The sequence below is a fragment of the Mustela nivalis genome (assembly GCF_964662115.1).
Source record: "Mustela nivalis genome assembly, chromosome: 4".
Classification (NCBI taxonomy): Eukaryota; Metazoa; Chordata; class Mammalia; order Carnivora; family Mustelidae; genus Mustela; species Mustela nivalis.
Window position 1 is genome coordinate 107,061,396 of NC_139023.1, and position 26,567 is coordinate 107,087,962.

General features: G+C 39.5%; 1 protein-coding gene across 1 annotated transcript in view; it reads right to left on the bottom strand.

Annotated features, from left to right (window-relative positions):
- Positions 1-17,143, bottom strand: part of LOC309862662 (uncharacterized protein C4orf17) — a 28,896-nt gene extending 11,753 nt beyond the window's left edge. The window contains exons 1-3 of the mRNA XM_082726796.1: positions 17,054-17,143; positions 10,420-10,639; positions 2,298-2,507 (exon numbers count right to left, since the gene is read on the bottom strand). Coding sequence (XP_082582922.1) covers positions 2,298-2,507; positions 10,420-10,546 — 337 coding nt within the window. The 5' untranslated portion in view covers positions 10,547-10,639; positions 17,054-17,143. The remainder of the gene's footprint in view (positions 1-2,297; positions 2,508-10,419; positions 10,640-17,053) is intronic.
- Between the last annotated feature and the right edge of the window lie 9,424 nt (positions 17,144-26,567).

Below are 26,567 nucleotides of genomic sequence, written 5' to 3' on the forward strand. Positions count from 1 at the left end.
AAGAGCTTTCTCGATCTGGATAAACTAATTTTTAAAAATACATATTTCAGTATGACATGTTTTTCTGTTTTCTGTCCATATAACCAACACCTTCTCTAATCAAAGAGATTATATGTGCGCTGTTTGACCTGTGGCCAGAAGGAGATGTGTGCTGAGTTATAATTTCATTTTTTATTTTATTTCTTATTTCATCAATCTCTCACCCCCACACATTTCATAGATTCATCTTACAAAACCACGCTAAAACCATTTTAATGTTTACGTAATTCCCTTTTGCATTAATTTTGTTATATTCTCCATAAGCAATGTTATCTTTTTTATGGAAAAACAGTTAACATAATTTCTTAAAAGATGAAAAGATTTGGTGCATTTCCCAAAAGTAACTGAAGTCATTAGTCCTAGCTGTAGAAAGAAAAATATTGTAAAGTTACCTCTCTCCAGAAGAGAGCAGGGAGGAAGTAGGAAGAACGGAGTTAGGGGCTGTGAGTCTATCAAGTTAGTGTTCACTGGTGAGAAACAAACCACTCTATTTTAAAATAGACTGTAAAATAGACAGAGAATTAGGTGTTTGCAATTTCACTGGAAGGGCTGGAGCAGTGAACTCTGGTGTTGACCGTGTTGACCGTCACAAATCACTTCAAGAGCAGAACCTTGTCCCTGGGCGACCCATGGGGCACAGCCTTTATCACAATCAGGAGGAAGGGGAGTCAGGATGCCCCTCACACTTCAGTTGCTGTCACAGCATCTGTGAGGCTAAAGATTAGGCACTGGGTCACTGCTACTGTCAGAAAGCCACCGTATCGGGTGACTTTGCCACAGACACCCATAACTCCAGAATATGAGCACTGGGATATCATAGCAGGAAAAGTCCTTGTCTCCAGTCATGCCTGAGGGCAGACAGCAGCCAAAACAATGACCTGAGCCCCACATCTGAAATGTAAATCTTACCAGATGGTGACACTTCCCATCAAGGGGCTTTTGCAAATGTAACTGTTAAGTTTCTGGGTTTTATGGTATGAGAACGAACGAAAGAAGGTGGCATATGTGAGGTTTTGATTTCCTTGTTGCTAGCATGTAAGGAAGAGGAACATTTGAAAGCATGAAATGAGTTAACAAGGGTGAAGACCTTAGATTGGAATCACATGGTAAGTACTAATGGTCCGTCTTATGGTTATCCTTTAAAGGATAATATATTTTCCCACATTATACCAAAATAATTTTCATGTGCCCTGAAACTTTCAGTAATAAGAGAAAGAGAGGAGTGCCTGGGTGGCTCAGTGGGTTAAGCTTCTGCCTTCAGCTCAGGTCATGATCCTGGGGTCCTGGGATCAAGGCCCACATCGGGCTCCCTGCTCAGTGGAAAACCTGCTTTCCTCTCCCACTCCCCTGCTTATGTTCCCTCTCTTGCTGTCTCTGTCAAATAAATAAATAAAATCTTAAAAATAAAATCAGAGAAAGAGAACTGGATACAATTTCCACCACCCAGAATTCCTTCTGTTTTACCTAGCGCTTTAGATTTTGCCATACTATAATTTTTTTAAATATATTAGTTTAAGACATACAACATAATGATCTGATATGTGTATATACTGCAAAATGATGATCACAGTTAAGTGTAGTTAACTATTCCCTCACAAAATTTACCAACGCTTCCTTGTGATGAAAAATATTAAATCTCCTCTTCTAACTTCCAAAACCCTTTATTAACTCTTTGTTCTGCTGATTACACTACATACACTTTTCGTTTCATTTCAGTAAACATTAATTAATTGATTGATTTCTAAAGATCAAACACTGTGCTGGGACCTGGGGAGACATCAAGAATACCAGAAACACTGAAGGCAATAACACTAGGCCCCGAGCTTCAGGAGCTGACCATCTGGTGGGGGAAGACGGAAGCACGAAATTCCATCGCTACTGCATTTCCCTGACTCACTTTTTGCTGTAGTAGTTTCCCCAATCTTGTTCGCTAAACATTCATTTTTAGTACCTCTTAGTTACTTTTGTCGGCATTAGAGACAAGAACCACACATATATGTCCTGGACATAATAAAGACAAAATATGTATTAACATTACTGAGTTTAAATGAGATTAAATGAGTGAAATGAGATTAAATGTGTGAAAGCTTTTTATAATGAATTTTCTATTTCATAGTGAGAAAATTTCTTGACTACTTAAAAATCACTGCAGCTATATTAACAATCATAGAGACTATCCTCCCTTCCCTCCCTGCCCCCCGCCCCCGATAGTTTACAGGAGGCCTCAGGAAAGATTTCATGAGTTGCAAGGGACTCACCAGAATGAGGCCTTGGGGGCACCTTGACATTGTTTGGGGCTGGCGAGACTCCTCTGACGGGGCTCTCCGGGGCTACAGCGCTGGGTGCATAACCGCTTTTGGCAAATGGTATCTCGTCCTTCTCCAAGTGGTCGAACTGGCCAACACCCCACAATGCTCCCAATGAGTTGTCATCATCATTCACAGTACAGATGGGAATGTTATTCAAACCTAGGTAAGGATAAACAGACCAAACAACCACATTAGGTTTGGGGCAGATTTTCTTCAAATGATCAGCCATTTCCTGATCAGATATTGTTAAGTGTACACATTGTTAAGATGTCAGACTATAAATTGTATGAACCAGTGTCAGGTGGATATTCTTTGAAGGTCAGTGTAGCAAATTATGTTTGCCATACATGCTTCTTGAAAATGTTCTGCCATCTTTGTAGCCTTGAGAACCAGGCTCACATCTTTGATCTTGGGGTTAACAGTCAAGTACAACAGATCTGCTTCTATCCCAGACAGACCTCTCATTTCCCAAGTCTTGAGGATGACTGAGGAACTATGTTAGCCCTCTTCATGAGTATCACATTCAGGTGTTTGGAAGCATCCAGAATGTCTCAGTACACGGCCTCTGAAAAGACATACATTGGCCCTGTTTTTGTCCTCTCAGGAGGTTTAAATGGCAACGGGAGCTCGGAATAGGAGGCAGGATGAGGTAGACTGTGGTGGAGGGAAGGAAGGAAAACACGGTACAAAGGAACCTTCTTCCTCATGTCTAAGCTTTCTAGGCTCCTTCACTCTCTTGTAATAGTTATTTGCCTTTGACTGATTTATTGAGTTATAGACAGATCCTCTTCCTGGTATCAAAGCCATGGTCATGACATACTAGACAGCTTAGGAAGGTATACAGGACTTTGCTCTATGTTAAACAGTGAGAAGTTCTGAGAGATAGGAATGGATGTCTGCTTTGTTTCCAAGAAGTTGCACAGGAAGCTTCTGAATAGTGTTTTTCATACTTGCCCATTTTTCTCAATTTCCTTCTAGGACTATCAGTCCACCGCCTTCTTATCTGTTCAAATGACATCAAAAAGTTCTTGGCTGGAAACCCTGACTGAAATTTACCCCCTCACACTGTCCCTTTGAGTGCTTTTATTCTTCCCATGGCATTTGTGACCTATCATATCGGTTTGCATATTGCTGGGCTGAGCTGCCCTGGAATGTAAGCTTCACGAAAGCATGCACTTTGTTTGTTTTGTTTTTTTGTCACTCTATTCCTGGTGTTTAGAATAGTGCCTGGCACAAAGCTGATACTCTATGATTATTTATCAAATGAATGAATAACACAACCAAATATAAACCTTTTATTTAGTCTGATACTTAGAACTTTACTGATAGTAACTGGTTCCAAATAGAAATGAGAATAAAATTTTTGAAAATAACACCACATCTTACCATTTTATCTTAGTGATTGACCAGGTGCATGGTGAAACATTACTTACCAAATGAAATAAAATATTAATATGGAGACAGGTCAATGGCAAAATCCCTATTTTCTCTGTTATTTCCTTTAATTAAAAAAATGCAATAAGTAATATCAAAGAATTCAGATTCTGTCTATCCCAGAGTTAGGAAAGAACTACATAAAAATACAGAAAGTGCAATGTCATTAATGGCTTCAGAATCATGGGACAGAGTTAATGGGACAGTATTAAATGATTTAAAGGTAGTCGGGGAAATGTGAAACCCAACCCAGCAGTGAAGGAGATCGGGACAAGATGAGTGAGAATTTCATTAACTTCCTCAAAATACAGGAGAATTAGGTAATGGAGTCTGGGGCTCAGGAAGGACCAGCTCCCCCTACTGGACATCAAATTTCTGTTCTGCAGGATTCCAAAGGACTCACCTTTCAGAGACTGCTGGATGAAGATTCAAAGTTCACATTCCTGCCTTATTTCTGACTGATATGCAACCCCAGTTTAATGCGAAAGTAACTCTAATTTTTTTTTCCTTTTTTTCTTTTTTTTTTTTTTTCCAAGGTAACTGTTTCTCTACTTGATGGTGTGCTTTTAACTTTGGGAAGGTTTCAAATAAAAGATAGAAATTATAAAATGTGAGAACTACACACTATTCTTATTCATCGGTTAAGTTTAGTAAAAACCATTGCATGTGTGCTTTTAAAATGTATATAATATTAGGCAGAAAAGCACGAGAATATCATTACGTTGGTAAACAGTATAGAAGTGTTTTAAATAATATATTTGTCTATATTTATGCTTAATTTATTTAATTTATAGGAGTTATTTATAGCTTGGTGAGAATTCACATGATAAAGATGTGAAATATTTAAAAAAATCAAGTCTACTTAATGCATAATTGACATTTAAATCTTTAAATGTATTCTTTTACTAAGTTTACGAATGGGACTAAATATTAATCAAAGATCCCCTTGAAGTGATTGTTAAAATTTTCTACATGTATAAGCAAAATAATAAAATTTATAAGGTAAATTTAAAATTTAAGTTTAAAATTTTAAATTTTAAATATTTAAATATAAGTTGAAGTTTAAATTTTAAAGTTAAATTTTAAAGTTCACTTTAAAATAACAAGTAACTGCATTAATCTTTATTGTGCATAAAACTTTCCATCAAGAATGCCAAATACTTACTATCAAGATAGCAAGTGCTATAAAAATATTACTACTCCACATCACACCCTCCTCTCCAGGCCAAAGATGACCCAGCCTCTACAGACCAGCAGGGGAGTGGGGGTATGGAATGTTTTTCCTCCCCCTTACTCTTCCACTCTTCCTTCCCCACTCACCGCTGTCAGCTCCTCTGGAGTTGGGGTGGAGGAAGAAGGAATAGTGAAGGGGACACAAAGTCCTGCTTGCTTAGTGGTTTTAATTTAGTGTTGAGGCATCTGTGAGGCAGAGAAGAAATGCTGGCTCTTTCTCTCATGAGATATTTTTATGGGTTCTTTGGAGACCCCTGGCTGAGGAAATCTCTGACACTGTTCATTGTCATGGATAATGTATCTACCAGATAATTGCTAACATCTCTTCCTTCCCACCTTCACCCCAGGTGAAACGTCACCAGCCTCTTTGGGTTGGAGTTGTCCAATGAGTTAATCCTCTTGGGCTGGGTCCTTGCAAGACAGTTCTCGACCAGCTTCCTCCGAGTGTCCACTCCAGCCCACAGGAAACAACACTCTGCCTGGTCTTCTATGGGAGAGCAACTCAATCCCAATCTGTGCCACTGACACAGTGAGCTTCAGCCAACTCCAGGCAGCTCTTGTCTTGACATTTTAGAGGAGAATCAGACACCATTCTCTGTGTCCTCCATAACACAGAAGATACAGAACAAGTTCACTGTGTAGTCTCCCCATGATCCACTACAGAAACAGGGTAGGGCAGACCAAGAACAGCATGGGCAAGGAGATAGCTAGCCTGTGAGATCTGTCTCCTCTCTAGACATTCTCCATAAATGATTCCCTGGAAAGCCCTGGACGTTTGGTAAAGGCAGCTACTACTGCTCTTCATGGAGGGGAAGGGAAGTACACAGCACCCCAGTGACTCTTTTTTTTTTTTTTTAAAGATTTTATTTATTTGATAGGCAGAGATCACAAGTAGGCAGAGAGGCAAGCAGAGAGAGAGGAGGAAGCAGGCTTCCTGCTGAGCAGAGAGCCCGATGTGGGGCTCGATCCCAGGACCCTGGGATCATGACCTGAGTTGAAGGCAGAGGCTTTAACCCACTGAGCCACCCAGGCGCCCCGACCCCAGTGACTCTTTTCGAAGAAATCTTCAATCTCTCTCCTTTCTATCAAGTTTTCTCCAAAGCAAAAAAGCCTAGAGATAGGCTACCATCATAGGGCTAGTTTCTAAATTACTTCTTAGCAAGTCATGCATAAATGATCTCAAAATACAGCTTTAGCAAAAGTTCCAAAAAGCCTCATTTAATTCCATGACTAAATATAATGCTTTTTGCCATGAAGTAGGGGTACTCAAATTTCTTTGGCTACTGTGCTCTTTGTTCAAACACATTTTACTCCATCTTTGTCTCTTGCCTACCTAGATTTCTAGGACTCTTCTGAATACAGCTTAAAAACTTCTGCCAAGCAAATGTAATTTAAAATCATTTCTCTCTGTTTTCAGAGATGTTTTCTATCAAACATCTCTGCTATTTTCAGTCTCTTTCTCTGGATTTTCTGGAAATCTCTGGGTTTCCATCCCTGTGTTTTTCAGAGTTCTGTTGGGATTTCTTTCTTGGGCGATAACATTACTGTTTTAACCTAAATGCTCCTGCTTTTCACATCTACTTTAGCCTCATCTAACCCTTAGCCTCCAAGTCCTCCTATCAATTTCTCTACTTGGTCATTTACTCCTGAATGTTCCATTGGCATATCAAGTACAAGGTTGTCTGAAATGAAGCTTTTCATCTTACCTCTTACATATGTCCTTCATCCTATATGCTCAAGATTAATAGTTGGTTCACTATCCACCCAGTTAACCAAACTAAAAAAAAAATTGATAATAATTTGAGACTTTTTATTCCATCCTTAAATCCAGTAAATGCCCCCAAGTCCCGCTAATTGTTTCTTCTTAATTTTCATCATGTATCTTCTATTATAAACCTCTTGAAATGCATTCCTGACACTCATCCAGTGGTTTCCCTATCTGTGTATTACATCTGAATTTCCAGCATTCTTCTATCACTGCCCATAACACAATGTATTATAATTATTTCCTATTATTCCTATCTCCTCCAAGTACACTGTGAGCAGAAACTGGCTTATGTTGTGTTGCTAACAAAAAGCATAGATGTATCACAAATGGAGACTTAAATTGACATTTCTTAGACCGAACAAACTTACTGATGATTTAATTTTTTAAGGACTTATCTACTAAAATAGCACTAGATCTCACAGACTTAAACATTTGAATGTTGGTAAAAATGGACCATAAGAATTATCTTTGGGCTGAAACTAATGAAACCAGTTGTAGTGTCCTTGTGCTGAGTGTGGGTTCAAGCTACAGATCTGTTAACAGTCAGAATAGAGCAGGTTGCTCCTCTTCTCTTCCTCATGCAATTCCAGTTACTAGGCTTTCTAGAATTAGCATGGATTTCCTTGAAAGATTTCCAAAGAAAATTTTCTATCCAATTGAATGTATATTTATATGTGGACACACCGTACTATAAGCAAGGCTTTGTGGTAGGCATTGTAGGGAATTTGAAGACCTAAAAGTCAACCTTTGCCTGCCAACAGTTTTATACTGGATTATAGGTATAAGATAATTCAAGGCAGAATGTGAATTACATATACAGGACTTATATATCAAGTACTTTCAAGTATTTGGAAGTCAGAAAAAAATATTACGCTCAATTTGGTAATATTTGCCCTCATAGAGAAAAAAAGTTCTAATGAAATGCAACGTTTTTCTCATGTGGGTTTTAAAAACCTGTATTGTCAGATTTTGTCAAGACAACAGATTCAAGGCATCTATGACTTCTTTATTGTAATATCTGTTTGCTCTCTCTTGGCCTTCATTTTCCTGATCTTCTTTAGGAATTTGTCTTTGGTGTTCACCCAGCCATTCTCATTCAATCTTATTTTATCTCATAATCCTGTGATGACGTTCCCTATACTGCTCATCTGGGCTTTTCTCTTGCTCTAACCCAAAGTTCAGTCTTCACTTCTCTAACCTGCTGTCTGCCCTGGCCCATCCTTCATCCCTCTCACTTGAATGACTGGGTCAGCCTTTCAACTGACCTCCTAACCTCTTCTAAGGCCACTGTTCCCCTTCCACTTTCTACAATACAGCTAGAAGGAGTTTTTTAAAGAATGAAATCACTTGCTCAAGGACACACAACTAGATAGCTGAGGTACAACATGAACCCTTTTTAAAATCTTTTAGAGGCTCTAAATTTTTATTTAAATTTTATCTATATTTAAGCTTCCTTCTTTCCTTCCACAAGAATTATCTAGTACCTCCCATATCACAGCCACACTAGGAAACTGAAAATAAGTGGTGAGCAAAAGAGACACATCTTCAGCCTTCAAGGCACTCACAAATTTGTGGAAGATACTTGATAATAATCAAATAAAAATATTTAGTCATAAGCTGCAATAGCTGCTGTCGTAGATGTGGGGATGCACTACCCAAACCATGCCTTCAGGACTAGCGCGCTTATCCGTCCACCTGACATGTGTCAGCGACTGATGGCTCATGCTGAGTCCCTCTCTGGGAATTGCTCTCAGCTGAAGACAGCTCTCATGCATGACAGAAACTTGACCAATAAGTGGTTGATGGGGGTTACAAAGGCCTGACCCCCTTGCTTTAAGCTGAGACACCTCCACAGAGCTGTCCATGGCTCCTTATGGGACTGACTGAGGCTTTTTTTATTTACATTACCTCTGTCCAGTCCTGCTTCCCTGGCCCCCTATATGTGTTATTCCTAAGAGCAGTTCCCAATAAACCTCCTTCACACAAATATCCATCCAAGAGTCTGTTTCCAGAGAACCTGATCTAAGACCATTGCCCCGATAGAGTACTATGAGAATATACAGTAAAGAAAGTGAATTTAGATTGAAGATGTGGAGCCTAGAAGTCTTTTCTAAGTTACACTTAAACCAAAACCTGAGAAACGAGAAAAAGCAAATAATGAGGGGATTTTTTGGTGAGAGGAAATAGTATGAGTGAAAATCCAGAGATGGGAAAGGTCTTATTATACGTTCAAGGAACTTAGGCAAGTGCAGTATGGCATACATATAATGAAAATGGGTGGGTGGGTGGCTACGGATAGGAGATGAGTCATAAGAGGCAGAGGCCACAACATAGTGAACATTTTAGTCTTACATCACGATAAACGTTATCTTAGATACATGGGAAGTCTCTGAAGGGTTTTGAGTAGGGCATTGAAACAGTTAAATTTACATTTTAATATGATCTTATTCCGTGGAGAGTGGATAGGATGAGGGCAGGGTTGGAAAGAGGGCAGTTAGGAGGCTACGAATTACAAAAGTAGCAGTCAGACCAAGAGATAATAATGGCCTAGAAAGGAGCTGTAACAGTGGCCAGGGAGAGAAGTAGCTTAATTTGCAAAATATTTAGAAAAGAAAGTGACAAGATCAAGTTAAGTATTGCAAGAGGAAAGGAAGGAGAGGAAGGAGGTCAAGCAAGACCCAAAATGTATGGTACCACTTACTAGTTCAGGTAGAGTAGCTGGAGAAATACACTTTTGAAGGAAGATCCAGAGTTCTGTTTCCAAGAGCCAAATTCAAGGTGCCCATGAAGCATCCAATGCCTCACATATAGGTCAAACAGGCAATTGAATATGGAGGTCTCAGTTTTAGAAGAGTAGTCTGAGTCCAAGACACCCATCTGAAAGCACTTGGTCTATTCAGTTTTTGAAACTTGTGAATGAGTAAATTGTAGTAGGGTCACGGTATAGATTAAAGAGAGAAAATGGCTAAGGACCGGGCTGTGAGGGACTCCAACATTTACTACAGAATCAGGGGGAAAAAAAACAACTCTGGGAAGGAGCAGTCAGAGAGATAGGGGAGACAATTAGCAGTATATGATGTTACAGAAACTAAATTTTAAAAGACAGAAATAAAAAGAGAGAGAAGGAAAGAAAGAAGAAAGAAAAGAAAAGAGAAAAAGGGGAAGAGAAGACATGAGGCAAAGATGGAGAAAAAGAGAGATGGAAGGAGGGAAGGAGAAAGGGGAGAAAGAAGAGAAAAAAGGAGAGAAAGTAACAGAAAGGGGAAAAGGGCTAGAGGGTAAAATGTATGCTTCTCTAGGGCTAACATTTAGCCTGTAAGTGCTAGCACGAATATGCAATTTGTTGAAATATTGAATACTTTTATACCAATTGGTCAGTTGTTGCCTGTGAACGCTTTGGCCCCCCTCCAGGTCCCTTTCCTAACAGTCAGGAAATCCCAGGGTTAATGCCTGGCACAGGGGATGCTTGCAGGCTCTGCTCTAACCTCAAGTCTGGTCTCTGGTCTCGATGGTCCATACCCGTGCCTCACCATTAGTTAAGTATTCTGAGTACTATCCCTGTGTTTACCCACCAGAATCATCAAGTAGCCCAAATGCACGGAGAGAGAGAGATTCTAGGATCTCGAGTTCCCTTACCTTTGATGTGGCAGACCCTTCTGGGGTGAGGGGTGTGCCGGACTAGAAAACAGCTTCCATTTCTAGCCATGATATGGCTGCCTTTGCTCTCAAAGGGAAGAGCAGACGCTGGGGACTTGAGGCTCATGTTCTTGAGGTATGGGTTTGCTCCTCTCCGCTGTTGCCCCAAAAGGTCCTGGGGTTCTACCTTGTTAACCTCACTTCCAGAGGTGCTTAGACCCTGAAATCATAGAATGATATTCATTCTGATGAGGGGTTCTTGACATTTCCTTACACATCAAACATTTCTTCTTTGTTTGCACTGCATTATTTCTCCTGTTGAAACAACGTGAGGCTATTTTACTTTGGACCAAATTTTTGTAAACATTGAAATGAATACTGGCATGGGTGGAATGGAGGCATTTTTCCCTGGAAAACTCAAAATCTTAAAATATGTTCTATATTTAATTACGTTTAAGGTCACTTTGTTAGCTTACCAACGTAAAAATACATAACGTGGCTATCAATTTTGAAATAATAAATGAAAATGAGAGCTTTAAACTATAATACTTACAACTGTGTTTTATATTGATGCACCTTTCCTATTACGATGTGATACATATAATGAGGACCCTCCCTATTATGCTTTAAGACAACCAGCTTCTTAAATTTGTATCCTCTTCTGAGAAGAAGGTAAAACCTAAAGGAGAAAAGAAATCTGATAGTTACGTCTACAAATGATGTTGCATCTACAAACGATAAACTAGGGAAACTTTGGCATTCGTTAGTTGCAATATTCAGTAATATTTAATGATTTTCTCTCAGTCACTCAGCAATCATTTATTAGACACCTACAGTGTCATAGGCTTAAGCGATCAAAGATAATGTTATGGCTCTTTGGGAAGTTACAATTATGTGGGGAAATTTTCTGGGTGAGAAACACAGGAAAGAGTTAAATAAACTTTCTCTCTCTCTCTTTTTAAAAAGATATTATGTATGTATTTGTCAGAGAGAGAGAGAGAAAGCACAGGCGGGGGGGGGGGTGGAGGGAGACAGCAGGTGGAGGGAAAAGTAGGCTCTCTCCCGCTGAGCAAGGAGCCTGATGCAGTACTCAATCCCAGGACCCTAGCATCATGACCAGAACAGAAGGCAATCACTTAACTGACTGAGCCACTCAAGCGTCCCTAAACAAACTTTCTTAAAGATGGCTTAATATTGGGATGCCTGGGTAGCTCAGTCAGTTAAGCATCTGCCTTGGGCTTAGGTCATGATCCCAGGGTCCTAGAATGAAGCCCTATGTCCAGCCCCATGTTGGGCTCCCTGCTCAGTGGCAGCTTCACCCTCTTCTCTGCCATTCCCCTTGCTTGTGCTCTCTCTCTCACTTTCTATCAAATAAATAAATAAAATCTTTTAAAAAAATGGCATACTATCTTGAAATTTAAAGAGGATTTTATATTTCCTATCTTACATGGAAATCTTATTCATCATAGCAGTTGGGAAATATACATTTTACTACTAACCATGGAAGGGAGTTTTTCTGGTTAGAATAATTTTCAGCATTCAAATACATCCATGTTCTAGAAACTGATCTCAAGATTGGGGCACACATTTTTAGTTTATTGACTACCTTTTTAGACCATAGAATCTGTGTTCAACTTTTTCATGGTATATACTCAGAGTCTATGGTATATAAATTTCCAGCCCTGTTGTCACAAAACACCTAATATTAATAAATTCTAAACTTATTCTAGGCTAAATAAAATATATTAAAATATTTGGAATTCATCAAATACTGTTATCTAGCAATAAAACGTGTATTTTCTTATTGTTCCTCATAAATAATGAGGAGTTAGTTCTAACCTCTTTCCTTAACTCAAACTGTAGAGTTACTGATTCTTTCTGTGTGATATTTCATACAATTAAGTTAGTAAATTCATTTTGTCTCTATTGGGGAAAAAGGATACAGTAGGCAATTTGGAGAGTGGAAAGGACACTGAACTGAAATTTAAAACTGAATACATATGGTCCTAATTTGTCATTAACAAGCTAAGTGACCAAGGATAAATACCTTTATTTCCTAGATTTTGATTTGCTCATCTGAAACTTGATGGGATTGATGGAGTGGTCAGCTAGAATATTACCTGTTCTACTATGTGTGTCTTCCCCACATCAATCATTCTCTTAGGTTAATTTGAAGGGTAGGGATATACTTTAAATTCTGGTGTTATAGGTCAATAAACAAACAATGAAGAAAACTCTTCTTTTTCCTCTTATGAAAATTTTGCTGCCTCCAAGAAGTTTGAAATTCATACATTTAAAAAAGTGCTATAGAATTTACTCTGGGATTACAGAAAACTTAATTATATGATGTTGTGACTTTTATTGCTTCTATTGGAAGTTTCAAAATAATTTCAAAATAGTTGAAGAGATAAAGGCGATATGTAAATATTTTATCCATATATATCATTAAAATATTTACAAAATCAACAAACATCATGGACTATTGAAAGTCTGACTTAAACTTAAATTTTTAGGGCCACCTGAGTGGCTCAGTTGGTTAAGTGGCTTCAGAGATCATGAACTCAGTGTCCTGGGATCGAGCCCTGGATCAGGCTCCCTGTTCTGTAAGGAGTCTTCTTCTCCCTCTCCCTCTGCGCTCTGCGCCTCCCCCTTGCTTATTCTCCCCGCCCAAATAAATAAATAAAATATTTTTTAAAAATCTTAACTTTTCAGAAATGAGGTAAATGAATAACTCCAGACAAAGTTGTACTTTGAGTTGTTCTAACAAGTGATCTAATGATGAAAAAATAAAACTACCTCGAACCTGAAAAAAAGTGAAACTATATTTCACTTTATGAAAGACATTGTTAACAGAATGAAAAGGCAGGTCACAGACTGGGAGAAAATATTGTGATACACATATCTGATAAAGGACTTTTATCCAGAATAATAAGGAACTCTTAACACTCAACATTAAGAAAACAAATAGCCAAATTAATAACTGGGCAAAAAAGCTTAACAAATTCTTCATCAAAGAAGATAATCAGATGGCAAACAACCATGCATATAAAAAGATACTCAACATCATTTTTCATTAGGGGATTGCAAATTTAAACAATGACATACTGCTACACACCCATTAGAATGGCTAAAATCCAACATACTGACAATGCCAAATGTTGACAGAAACGTGGAGCAACGGGAACTCTTATTCATTGCCAGTGAGAATGCAAAATGGTATTTTATTTTTTTTAAAGCCACTTTGGAAGACAGATTGGAAGTTTCTTACAAAGCTACACCTACTCTTACCATATGATCCAGCAATTGCACTCCTAGATATTCACTCAAAGGAGTTGAAATCATGTTGACATAGAAACCTACACATGAATGCTTGTTCATAATTACCAAAAAATGGAAGGAACCAAGGGGTCCTTCAATAGGTGAACGGATAAATAAACTGTGGTACATCCATACAATGGAATACTATTCAGCAGTAAAAGACATGAGCTATCAAGCCATGAAAAAACATGGAGGAACATTCAATGTATATTGCCAAGAAGCCATATGAAAAGGCTACATACTGTTTGATTCCAACTATATGACATTCTGGCAGAAACAAAACCATGGAAACAGTTAAAACATGAGTGGAGGCCAAGAAGCTCTCAAGGGGAGGTGGGGGAGTAATGAATAGGTAGAATGCAGGAGATTTTCTGGGCAGTGACACTAACCTGGATTATACTGCTCTAGACCATAACTGTGGATCCATGACATTATGCATCTGTTGAATCCTAAAGAACTGTACAACACAGAGTCAATGCTAGCTCAAAGTACAGACTTCAGGGGTGCCTGGGTGGGTCAGTAGGTTAAGCCTCTGTCTTTGGCTCAGATCATGATCTCAGGGTCCTAGGATCGAGTGCTGCATCAGGCTCTCTGCTCAGCAGGTAGCCTGCTTCCCCCCTCTCTCTCTGCCTGCCTCTCTGCCTCCCTGTGATCTCTGTCTGTCAAATAAATAAATAAATAAAATCTTTTAAAAAATTAAAATACAGAATGGACTTCAGTTACTAATAAGGTATGATATTGGTTCATCAATCATAACAAATGTACCACACTAACACAAGATATGAATAATAGGGAAGACTAGGTAGGTAAGATACTTCCTGTGCTTTCTGCTTAATTTTTCTGTAAGCTTAAGAACTACTCTAAAAACTAAGGTCTATTGATTAAAGAAAACAAACAAACAAACCCAGAAACTACCTCAAGTCTAAAGAAAAGCAAAACTCTTTTATTTACTATAAACAATGGCCACATCTTATGCTTCCACCTGTTGCTGATACTGATTTTAACACTCTTTGACTGACAATTCATTCCTCGTTTATTTTAATGTATATCATTCTAAAGTTCATAAATTGGCTTAGAATAATTTTTCTCTATTAAGGTATCTCTTTGTTATAAGCACTGATTTTGGACTATAACTTTTTAAGACTTATAAACTCAAAAGAAATGAATGAATCATTAATTCTCAGATGTAAGAATAGATTTTTCCCCCCAAAGACAAGAGCAATATGAAAAGAACATATTATTAAAATAAGGAATTAACAGAAGACCAGAAAATTATTTACTCATTGGTAAACAAAGATTATCTTTATTATACAATCAAAAATATCACTTATTTTATAATGAAGTGACTAAAAATTTTCCTAAATCAATGTTAGAGATACCCTTTAATGCAAAACTGGTCGATGCATATCATGGATAGATTCTGTAAGACTAAACCAGTTATAATAACTTTCACAAATAAGCCATGGATTCTTTACTATACCCAAATACAATTTTATGAAATATTTTTTTAAAAACCCCAAACAAATAAACAACAAAAAAGAAAACACAGAGAAAACAAAACACACACATACTTGTTTCCACTATTTTAACTTGTTAGGTTTTTACTGTATAATATGGAATAGTTCCCAACCTACTTCTCCACCGTGATGCACATGATAGGTGGTGTTCACAGGGAAAGACACATCCCCATCTCATGCTCCAACTTTAAAGAATGCATTCCACAGTTGTGGAGAAGCAAAGGACTAAAAACATTTTCAGTCACTGCAACTATGGTGTGTCAATAACTGTTGTTCAGAAAAGCTGTATGTATTAACAGGTTTTAACTTCAATCTTTCCAAACAGGTAGGCAAATGACATTGGCACTAAATACCAAGAGATAGTGTTGGAAAACTTACCCTTCTTTATATTAATTCCTTTTAAAAGCGAAATGATTTGCAAACATGAATATTTTAGCTATTATTAGTAAATATGTTGTGTTTTGCCTAACCACCTGTGTTGCAAAACCTTGGTGGAGCCCTCCTGACTTAGAGGCTAGGCACAAAAGATCTGCTGAATGAAAGTAGCCAAATTCTGTTTATAATTCTATGTTGCTTGTGATGCTAGCATTCTGCTTTCATTCTGGAGAAGGGGAAAAAAAAAAAGCTGTATAGTGGTAGCTGAGGGAAAATCTGATTAAAATTACCATTTGCCATACAGGGAATTATGAAAGTGCTTCTGAGAACAACATTTTCTTTCCTACAGCCTCTTGAATTGACCTGTATATTAGCAAATCACCGAATTTTATGTAGACTACATGACACAAAATCCTCAAATCTATGTTTTAAAAACATTAGTAATCATCTAGTCCTAACTTTGGCCACTGTTATTTTTAAACTATGCAAATCTGTATTAAATATTAATAATCTTAGTCCAAAATAACACTTATGTATGATGTGTGTTTAAAACAGGAGAACATAATACATGATCGAGAAGAACTGAAAACTACTATGAATTCCCAGAGATGCAGAGATTACATACATAGATGATGAATGCTGAAATATTTTGCATTTGCTAGGAGTAGCCTAAAATGTACACCACTCAGATCTTCACTTCATTGCTCTGCCTAAAGGAGACTTTCTCCAAAAGTCTTCCTTACCCTTCTCTAAAGTAGTTCCCTACCATCTCCCCAGCCTCCATAACTCTCTATCCCTTACCCTCCTTAAGCTGTCTTCATAGCACATGTCACTTTCTTTTTTTAAAAAGATTTTATTTACTTATTTGATAGAGAGAGAGATCACAAGCAGGCAGAGAGGCAGGCAGAGAGAGAGAGGAGGAAGCAGACTCCCTGCAGAGCAGAAAACTCGATGCGGGGCTCTATCCCAGGACCCTGGAATCATGACCTGAGCCGAAGGCAGAGGCTTTAACCCACTGAGCTACCCAGGCACCCCTACATGTCACTTTCTGATTTTTTTTTCCATTTCTATATTTATTTTCTGCTTCTCACCATAAGATATCATAATTAAGCAGGCAATGGTCTGGTGTCCAACCTCTATATTCCCAGTATCTGTCTTATATGCTCAGTATTTGTTACATGAAGTTACTGTTTTCCGCAGAATGTGGAATAAATGTGGAAATAAATTCCACAACATTAGCTCATTTTATTTATATGACCTCCTCAACAACAGATGGTTTACTTTAAAAGATAATACCCCATTACCTCAAAACAGATTTATTTAGCCTTCACATGGTCTTGAAAAAAAGATGAACCTGAGGTTCATTACCTAAACCATACCAAACCTTTTTGAAAATTATTTTAATGATGAATTTAAAATTATACCTGAGGACAGTTTTCAAAGAAGGTAATCTGGTTGACAGGAACTCAAGGTTGCTGATATCCTCCAAGCCCCATAATGGATCTGTACTTAGTTGTAATCTTTGCACTTGAGCTGGGAATTTTTAATTGGCAGAGACAAACTAACGCCTGATGCTTCCAAAAGAATCTCACTGTCTCCCTCCAGTTTCTCCCACTGTTACTCCAAGGAGCCCACGGGGCTCCCTGGTTGTTAAGATACACTACACGGCTTAGCAACGTCGTAACATTCCTTAGGGAAATCTGAATTCCAGAACCTCTTCACCTGCCATTCTTCTCAGAGCTTCACTTACTCAGAGCCTCACAAAACCACGTGGGACCGGCGACTTTCCTCCGTTTCAGACATAGCATAGTGTTGAATGGAATGCAAGAGAAAGAGAAAAGAGAGGGCAATTTCAGTCATATTGATACTTCTCCCCGTAATTCTGCTCGAAGAAACATACCGCGCAGATGTACAAATGTAATCAAACTTAGCTCACCCAAAACATATGGGGGAGAAAGTGTGAGTGATTTTAAAGACATCTCAGTCATCGTGCTTGGTAGCCAGGATGTCCATGATGATGGCTTGTTCAAGAGCCTTGAAAAGAAATTGAAATGTTAACTAAAAGTCAATAAAGAAACATTAATACAGTTAAAGTCATAAAATTTCCTGTCAAAAGTGAAGGTGGAATCATATGCAGTAATTCCATATATGCATGCATGTGCACACACACACACACACACACACACACACGTTTCCAACTATCAGGATTAGATAGACTGGGACTTCCTTATCAGACCATATATGATTTTAATTTCTGAATTACAGTCTCTGAAATCAACATAAATAATTTGTAAAAGACAAACACGAATTGAAACAATACAAGGATAGCACATAAATGAGTCTGTTTCTTTTTTACTTTCTTTCTTTTTTTTTTTTTAGATTTTATTTATTTAACAAACAGCAATCACAAGTAGGCAGAGAGGCAGGCAGAGAGAGAGAGGAGGAAGCAGGCTCCCCGCTGAGCAGAGAGCCCAACGTGAGACTTGATCCCAGTACCCTGGGATCATGATCAGAGCTGAAGGCAGAAGCTTAACCCCTGAGCCACCCAAGCACCCTTAATTGAGTCTGTTTCTTGACTGGCTCAAGAATTAAAGGCTAAGCATCTCCTCATGCCTATAACTCATTTAGGATTTATACCATGCCATTTAACTGTATTTTATGGAGGATTTAAAGGATTTTCTGAGGTAATTTTGACATTCTGAGATTTTCTTTCTACACTTTGTATCAGTTAGGCATTTGCTTTACCCAGCAAGTCACAGAGACGTATTTCTCTGTCACATGAGAGAGTCCAATAGTCCAGGGTTCGTATAGAAGCTTCATGGTGTCATTTTGGACCCGGGTTTTTTCCACGTTTTAGCGCCATCTTCTTTAACATGTGGTTTCCCTCCTTGAAGTTAACTCTTATCCAAGATGCTTCCTAAAGTTCCAGTCACGCAAATGGCTTCTCTGTTTCCAGACATCAAATGCATAGTTCAGGCAGAAACAAAAGGAAAGGGAGGTAAGCACAGACAAGGACATGTGATGGCTCTGTGCTTCCTCCATAAAAGTCTTCTCATGAGTCCCAGGCAATAATCTAGATGCACTGATCACTTCTAGCTGCAAGGTGGAGAAAGAAAATGTAGCTTCTTCACCAGGCACGTTGCCACTGATTTTTAGAATAGGGGCTCATTTACTAACAAAAAGGGGAGATAAAGTATATTGGGTTGTAAACAGCAGTCTCTACCACAGTTCCTGACATTCAACCCTAACCTCTGTGGAAGAAGTGTCCACTCTTTCTGTGTAGTTACACCTTTCATTAGACAGAGCCAAAGGTCCATCAGACATATGGGGGGGGGACATATCCCTGGCTATGGAACTATGGGTCTATTATAGTCCCTTTATGAAGACCTATGGGACCTCTCTTGTCTCATTACTGGGAAAAATGATTCAACTGGTTTGTTTGGGCACAGTTTTCAGTAATTCCGTCAGAATCAAGGGATAAGAGGTTGCTCTGTTGCTCTGCTCAGGGCACACATGTATCTTTGTTGCCTTGGTAACAGACTACCAGTCTGAGACACTATTATTTTCAGCAAAGACAGAAAATAGATGGAGAGATTTCTTGGAATATGTGCATGAATTTTTGAATGGTGATTAGTAATTTTAAAAAACGCTGTCTGGGGCACCTGGGTGGCTCAGTCGGTTAAACATCCAACACTTGATTTCGGTTCAGGTTATGGTCTCAGGGTCGTGGGATCAAGACCGGTGCTGGGCTCTGTGCTCAGTCAGCATAGAGTCTGCCTGTCCCCCTCCCTCTACTCCTGCCCCCACTCATGATCCCATTCTCTCTCAAATAAATAAATAAATAAATAAAATCTTTAAAAAAAAAACAGCAATGGCACTATCATCATAAGCAAGCTGAACCCAAGTTGTTCATCATCCACAGATATTTTGAGTATTATATGGACTGAACTGTGTCTCCCTAAATTCATATGTTGAAGTCCTAACCTGCAATGTGACTACGTTTGGAGGTAGGACCCTTAAGGAGGTAATTAAGACTAAATGAAGTCAAAAGGGCGAGTCCAAATCTGATAGGACTGGTAACCCTGTAAGAAGAGGAAGAGACACCAGAACTCTCTCTTTCCATGCACACATAGAAGAAAGGTCATGTGGGGACAAAGCAAAGACGTGTCTGTCTACTGTTAGGGTCCGTAATCAAAGGAGCGAGACTGATACAAAGCGAAGGTCAAGCAAAGCTTTATTTCACACCAAGCATTGAGAATCAAACTGACGGGTCAGGGCCATCTCTTACAAAGAGGTGACCTCTCCCAGCCTCACAGACTAACTTTTATAGAGGTAGTTGAGACTGGCTATACACAGGTGGCCAATGAGATTGCAATACACAGAGAAAGCTGCATAGTCCTGCTAAGTCTGTAACACACAGAGAAAACTGCACAGTCATGCTAGGTTACACACGGGTGGCCAATTGAATTTCAATTTACCCTACTAGATATATGCATGCCCCACTGACTGGATGTCTCCACCTGGCCTGACCTGCCCTTGTATCCGGGCTTTGCAAGTAAGTTCCTCTGGGAGGGGCAGGGTCAATCTAAGTTCACTGCATAAACACAAAATGGCTCCCTCTAGCTAAGTAGGCCTGTACGTCTACTAGCCAGGAAGAGAGGCTTTATGAAAAACCATCTTTTCCAGAATCTTGACCTTGGACTTCCAGCCTCCAGAATTGGCGGGGGGAGGGGGCGGGAAGAACTTCTGTTGTTTAAGCCACCCTATCTGTGGTATTCTGCTATGGCGGTCCTAGCAGATGAATACAAGTGTGAATAGCAGGACACTCTCTTAGGTCCATTTTCTCCATATAATAAAAAAAATGTAGCCACATCTAAAGCTGTGAACTGCTTAGATCTATTCATCTTTATCCTTATTTTGCATTTTCTATATCTATATCTATAGATATGCCACTGTTTTTGCTTAACATATAAGAAGATAATGTAAATAATTTAGGAAAGGCAAAATGCTTATTTTAAATAATGCAAGAATAAAAGCTTATTTCATCTGGTGTCTTGTCCACCCTCTACTTTGTTCTGTCAATTTTGGAAACACATGATTGAGCTCTAAATTTGCAACAAGTTTCTGCAATTACAGAAAAGGATACCTTGGGATACCTTGTCGTCACCAGAGTGTAACAAAAGTATTGATGTTAAGTAGAAAGAATTCTAAATTAGCCTCTCCATTTCCTCCCCCCGGTGTATAATCCCCATCCCTTGATTGTGGGCACACCTATGAATATGGTAGATGTCGCTCCTGTGATTAGGTTACATTCTATGGCAAAGATGAAGAGATTTCACAGATATAATTAAAATCCCTCATCAGAATTGCTGTGAGTTCATCAAAAGGGGATTGTTTGGGGGGTGAGTCTGACTTAATCTTTAAAGGAAGATTTAGGCTTTCCCTAAGATCAGATAAGCTTCCCTGCCAGCCTTCAAAAAGCAAGCTACCGTGAGTTCTACAGCTGCAAAGAAATGAATCTGCCAACAACCCTGAGGGCCTGGGAAAGGACCCCAAGCCACAGAAAGATCTCAGACTCAGCTGGTACTTTGACTGCAGCCTTAGGACATAGGACCCAGGTAAAGTTAAGCTGTGCCTACACTCCTGACACATGGAAACTGTGATGTAACAACTTCGTGTTATTTTAAATTGCTAGGTTTGTAGTCATTTACTAGGCAGCAGTGGAAAATTAATACAGTAAATATTACTTAAGAACACTATTTACAATTGATACTCAAATATATAAACAATGTCTGTTTCAGGTATGAGATTATGATCTCTTCAAGTGAGGCAGGTTTTGAAGGTGGTTCACAGGTTTGGGTCATAAAATATATCTGTGTGTTCTCAGGGGTGTGTTACAGTTGTGGGCTGCATGCATGTTCTTGGGTAGCAAGCCAACAGGGTGAAATTCAGCCGCCCTGCCCTGACCAGGTGTACTGACCATTTTCAGCTACGTCCTCTCCTGTTGGTTGGTATCTGTGCCGCACAAGTTGTCGGATATTTTGAGTATCATCTCTCATTATAGGACAATATCTGTCTTCTCAAATTTTTAAAAAAAGATTTTATTTATTCATTTGACAGAGAGATCACAAGTATGCAGAGAGGCAGGCAGAGAGAGAGGGAGGGGGAAGCAGGCTCCCTGCTGAGCAGAGAGCCCTATGTGGGGCTCTATCCCAGGACCCTGAGATCATGACCTGAGCTAAAGGCAGAGGCTTTAACCCACTGAGCTACCCAGGCACCTCTCTGTCTTCTCAGTTTTGACAGACTGTCTAAAATGGCCCAAACAAACCAGTTCCTTGAAGGAAGAGGTGATCATTGCCTAAACTTGACATTTGAAATGCCTCAGGTGGGAGCTCATCAGGAAAGCACGGGTGATATAGTGGGAAGACAGAGCACGAGTTAGGCCAGTGCAGCACTTCATGGGGCTTTCAGAGGTTTATGACCATCCCAAGACCATGTGACAGGCAAAGCCTGCCACAACTCTAGGACCTTCCAGTTTCAGCACACTATTAGTAATGCAAGCAGGAGGCTGGATGTTCTCAAGGCCCGTCTGATAGAAAAGAACCTTAGCAGGAAGCCCAGCCCGGCCCATGGAATTAAACTCTTGAGTGAGCGAGAGGTAACTGTCTAAAGAAGGGTTAAGCAGAAGCCTTTTCTTTTGACTGCTTTTGCCAGGATCTGTGTGTGAATGCAAGCAAACGTGAGTGTGTGTGCACGTGTGCGCACACACGTGCACATATAGGGGACGTGCAGGGACAGGCCGCAGGTGTCCACTGTGATCCCTTCACATAGTCTGTGTGCTCTTTCGTCCTCAAGGACATTGTGAAAACTAGTCATTTTCATTGGGGAATGTCACTGGGAAGAATGGAAGCATGATGAGAAAGACAGTTTCACAGAGAGAGATGATGGAAAGAAGTCAGGCTTCTGTCTCCTTCTCAGTATCAGTCCTGTCCTTGCTGTCTCTCCCTCGCTCTCAGCCTTTATTCTCACTGCAGCTGAGGTCTCTGTGTTGCTGCATTTTAGTTTTGCTCTCACTTTTCCTCTAATAGTGTTTTTATTTTATTTTAATTTTTTAAAAAATTTTATTTATTTATGTGACAGAGAGAGATCACAAGTAGGCAGAGAGGCAGTCAGAGAGAGAGAGAGGAGGAAGCAGGCTCCCCTCTGAGCAGAGAGCCCAATGTAGGGCTCCATCCCAAGACCCTGAGATCATGACCTGAGCCGAAGGCAGAGGCCTAATCCACCAAGCCAGCCACCCAAGCGCCCCAATAGTGTTTTTATTTTTAATTAATGTCTCACTCCACAAGCTGTATATCATTCATTCCTTTCAGAATCTCTGAAATTCTATGGGCCAAGCATTGTGCAAGGTGCTGGGCACACAGTTGTGAACAACAATAACAACAAAAGCCTGATGGCTCCTTTCTTCAGAAAACTCAATCACAGACTCGAACACATAAACCGATATCATCTCCCAGCTTGTCCATTATCTGTTGGACAGAATGTCCGAAATGCATGTCCATATAGGAATTAAGGTTTGTCCAACCAGGTCATTCTGAGGAAGATGGTGGAGGAGGAGTATCCTACATTCTCCGTGTCACATAGATATTCCTAGTGTGAACAACCCAGAAAACAACCTGCAGAATGGAGAGACGCTCCACAGCTAAATGGACAGAAGAGGCCATATCGAAGAGGGTGGGAAGGGCAGAGACATGGTAGGGAGCCAAACTGACCAGCATGACTGTCCATGGGAGGGAGGGACACTAAGAGTGCAGAGAGGAGAGAGGAGCAGGCCTCACAGTAGACACCCCAGGTATGTGGGTCCCCCACACTGGGAAGAGAAATCCTCATAACATTTGGCTTTGAAAACCACAGGGGCTTAACTTCCCAAGTTTTTATAATGAGTGGAGCTTAACACCTAGAACTTTAAAATTCATCAGGCTCAACCAGAGGGCGCTAGGAAACAGTCCCTACCCTTACAGAGATAGCAAAACAAACATCCCTGCTGAGATACAGCATCGAAGTAGCAGTTTGAAAAATACCCGGGGTATAAGAGAGGGAGATTTGCTTACTAATCCCAGAAAGTGCTGGAAAGGTAAGGGTCTTTGGGAGACTTCTCCAAGAACAAAAGAACTAGCAGGCACCATTTCCCTTCATCCCACACCAGCCCAGATGCACAGACACCTGCAGGAACCAACACAGTGCAAACATTCTCCACCTAACTTGCTAATAGTGTGCCCTCTCCATCCCCACTCTCACATTCTCCTGCTGACCCAACCCTCCAACCTGTTCTGAGTAGGAATTCCCCAAAGCGGCTACAAGTCTCTTCTCATGTCAGACCAGCACAGACTTCCCTAACACCACAAGCCCCGCCTCTGGGTTCTCCCACAGACTCCCCAGCGTGCCCTTGGCAGGTAACCATCCAAAGCGACCCAAGCATGCCGGTGTGCAAAGCAGCCCTGATGGTGATCAACACCACTCCAGAGTGACTCTTGCCCTGGGGAGAAGGGAAGATAACCACACACATCAGTCTGACTGACCCCCCAGCGGTGGTACCCTACAACAGTAGGGTATACGCAACATGCAGAAGAGACATCTCTGAAATGTAATCCCTGAAATGTAACAGAGGACGTTGCACTGCAGGGCATTATAGGATTTCTTCATAAGATCACTATGTAGAAGGAGATCTTGCTGACTTTCCTAAAATATAGGAACAGACACACAGTGTTTGACAAAATGAGGAGACAGAGGAGTATGTTCCACATGAAAGATCAGGACAAAATCACACCAAAAATACCTAGATGAAATGGAGATGAGTAATATGCTTGATAAAGAATTTAAAGTAATAATCATAAAGGTGCTCACTGGACTTGAAAAAGAGTGGAGGACCTCAGTGAGACCCATAGCAAAGAGATACAAAACATAAAAAAGAACCAATCAGGGATGAAGAACTCAATAACTGAAATTAAAAATATACTAGAGGGAAGGGCACCCAGGTGGTGGAGTTTATTAAGTGTCCAACTCTTGGTTTCAGCTCAGGTCATGATCTCAGGGTTGCGAGATTGTACCCTGTGCCAGATTCCAGCCTCTGTGTTTGGTCAGAATCTGCTTGAATTTCTCTCTCCCTCCCCCTGCTCTCTCTCTCTCTCTGAAAATAGTAAGTAAATCATTTCAAATAATACACTAGAGGAAGCAGAATGAATTAGTGACCTGGAGGACAGACTAATAGCACCCAACGTGGAAGCACCCAAATACATAGAGCAGCTAATAACAAACACAAAGGGGAGCACCTGGGTGACTCAGTTTGTTGAGCACCATCTCTTGGTTTCTGCTTAGGTCATGATCTCAGGGTTGTAAAATAGAGCACTGCATCCAGCTCTGTGCTCATCAGGAATCTGATTGGAATTCTCCCTTCCTCTATCCCTCCCCGTTTGTGCCCTCTTTCTCTCTCAATTAATTAATTAATTAATCAAAATAAAATTTTAAAAAACTAAGGAAGTAGTCAAGAGTGATACAATAACCATGGGGGGCTTTAACACCCCACTTACACTAGTGGATAGATCAGCCAAACAGAAAACCAACAAGGAAACAGTGGCTTTGAATGACACATTGGACCAGATGGATTTAGCAGAGATATTCAGAAAATTCCATCCTAAAACAGCAGAGTACACATTCTACTCAAGTGCACATGGAACATTCTCCAGATTAGATTACATTCTAGGCCACAAGACAAGTCTCAACAAATTCAAAAAGACTGAAGTCATACCATGCATCTTTTCCAACCACATTTCTATAAAACTAGAAATCAACCACAAGAAAAAATCTGGAAAGAGTACGAATATATGGAGGTTAAATAACATGCTACTAAACAATGAAAGGGTCAACCAAAAAATCAAAGGTGGAATAAAAAATACATGGAGACAAATGAAAATGAAAACCCAGCAATCCAAAAATGGGATGCAGCAAAGGCTATTCTAAGAGGGAAATTTATTATAGTAACACAGGCCTACTTCAAGAAACCAGAAAAATTTCAAATAAACAACCTGACCTTACACCTAAAGGAGCTAGAAAAGAAAAGAACAAACAAAACTCAAAACCAGTAGAAGGAAGGAAATAATCAAGATTAGAGCAGAAATAAATGAAATAGAAACTAAAAACAAAACAATAAACAGGATCAATGAAACCAGGAGCTGTTTCCTTTGTAAGATCAACAAAATTGATAAAACTTTAGAAAGACTCATAAATGTGGGGGGAAACTCAAATAAATAAAATCAGAAATGAAAGATGACAAATAACAACTGATATCACAGAAATACAAAGGATTATAAGAGAATTTTATAAAACATTATATGCCAGGGGGTGGGGGGTTGCGTGAGCCTAGTGGTGGGTATTAAGGAGGGCACGTATTGCATGGAGCACTGGGTGTGGTGCATAAACAATGAATCTTAGAACACTGAATAAAAATCACACAAAAATAAATAAAAATAAATAAAACATTTAAGAAATCATTATATGAAAACAAATCAAGCAATCTAAAAGAAATGGATGAATTCCTAGAAACATATAAACTGCCAAAACCAAATCAGGAAGAAAAAGAAAATTTGAACAGGCCTATTGCTAGCAATAAAATTGAATCAGTAATCAACAATTTTCCAACAAGCAAAAGTTTAGACTCAGATGGCTTCACAGGTGAGTTCTACCAAGTATTTAAAGAAGAATTAATACCTACTCTTCTCAAATTCTTTCAAAAAATACAAGAGGAAGGAAAACCAAAACTGCATGTATCAAAATCCCAGATTTCAAGATAGTAATTAAATGTAGTAATTAGAACAGGATGGTACTGGCACAAAAACTGACACAAAGGTCAACAGAACAGACTAGAAAACCCAGAAAGGAACCCAT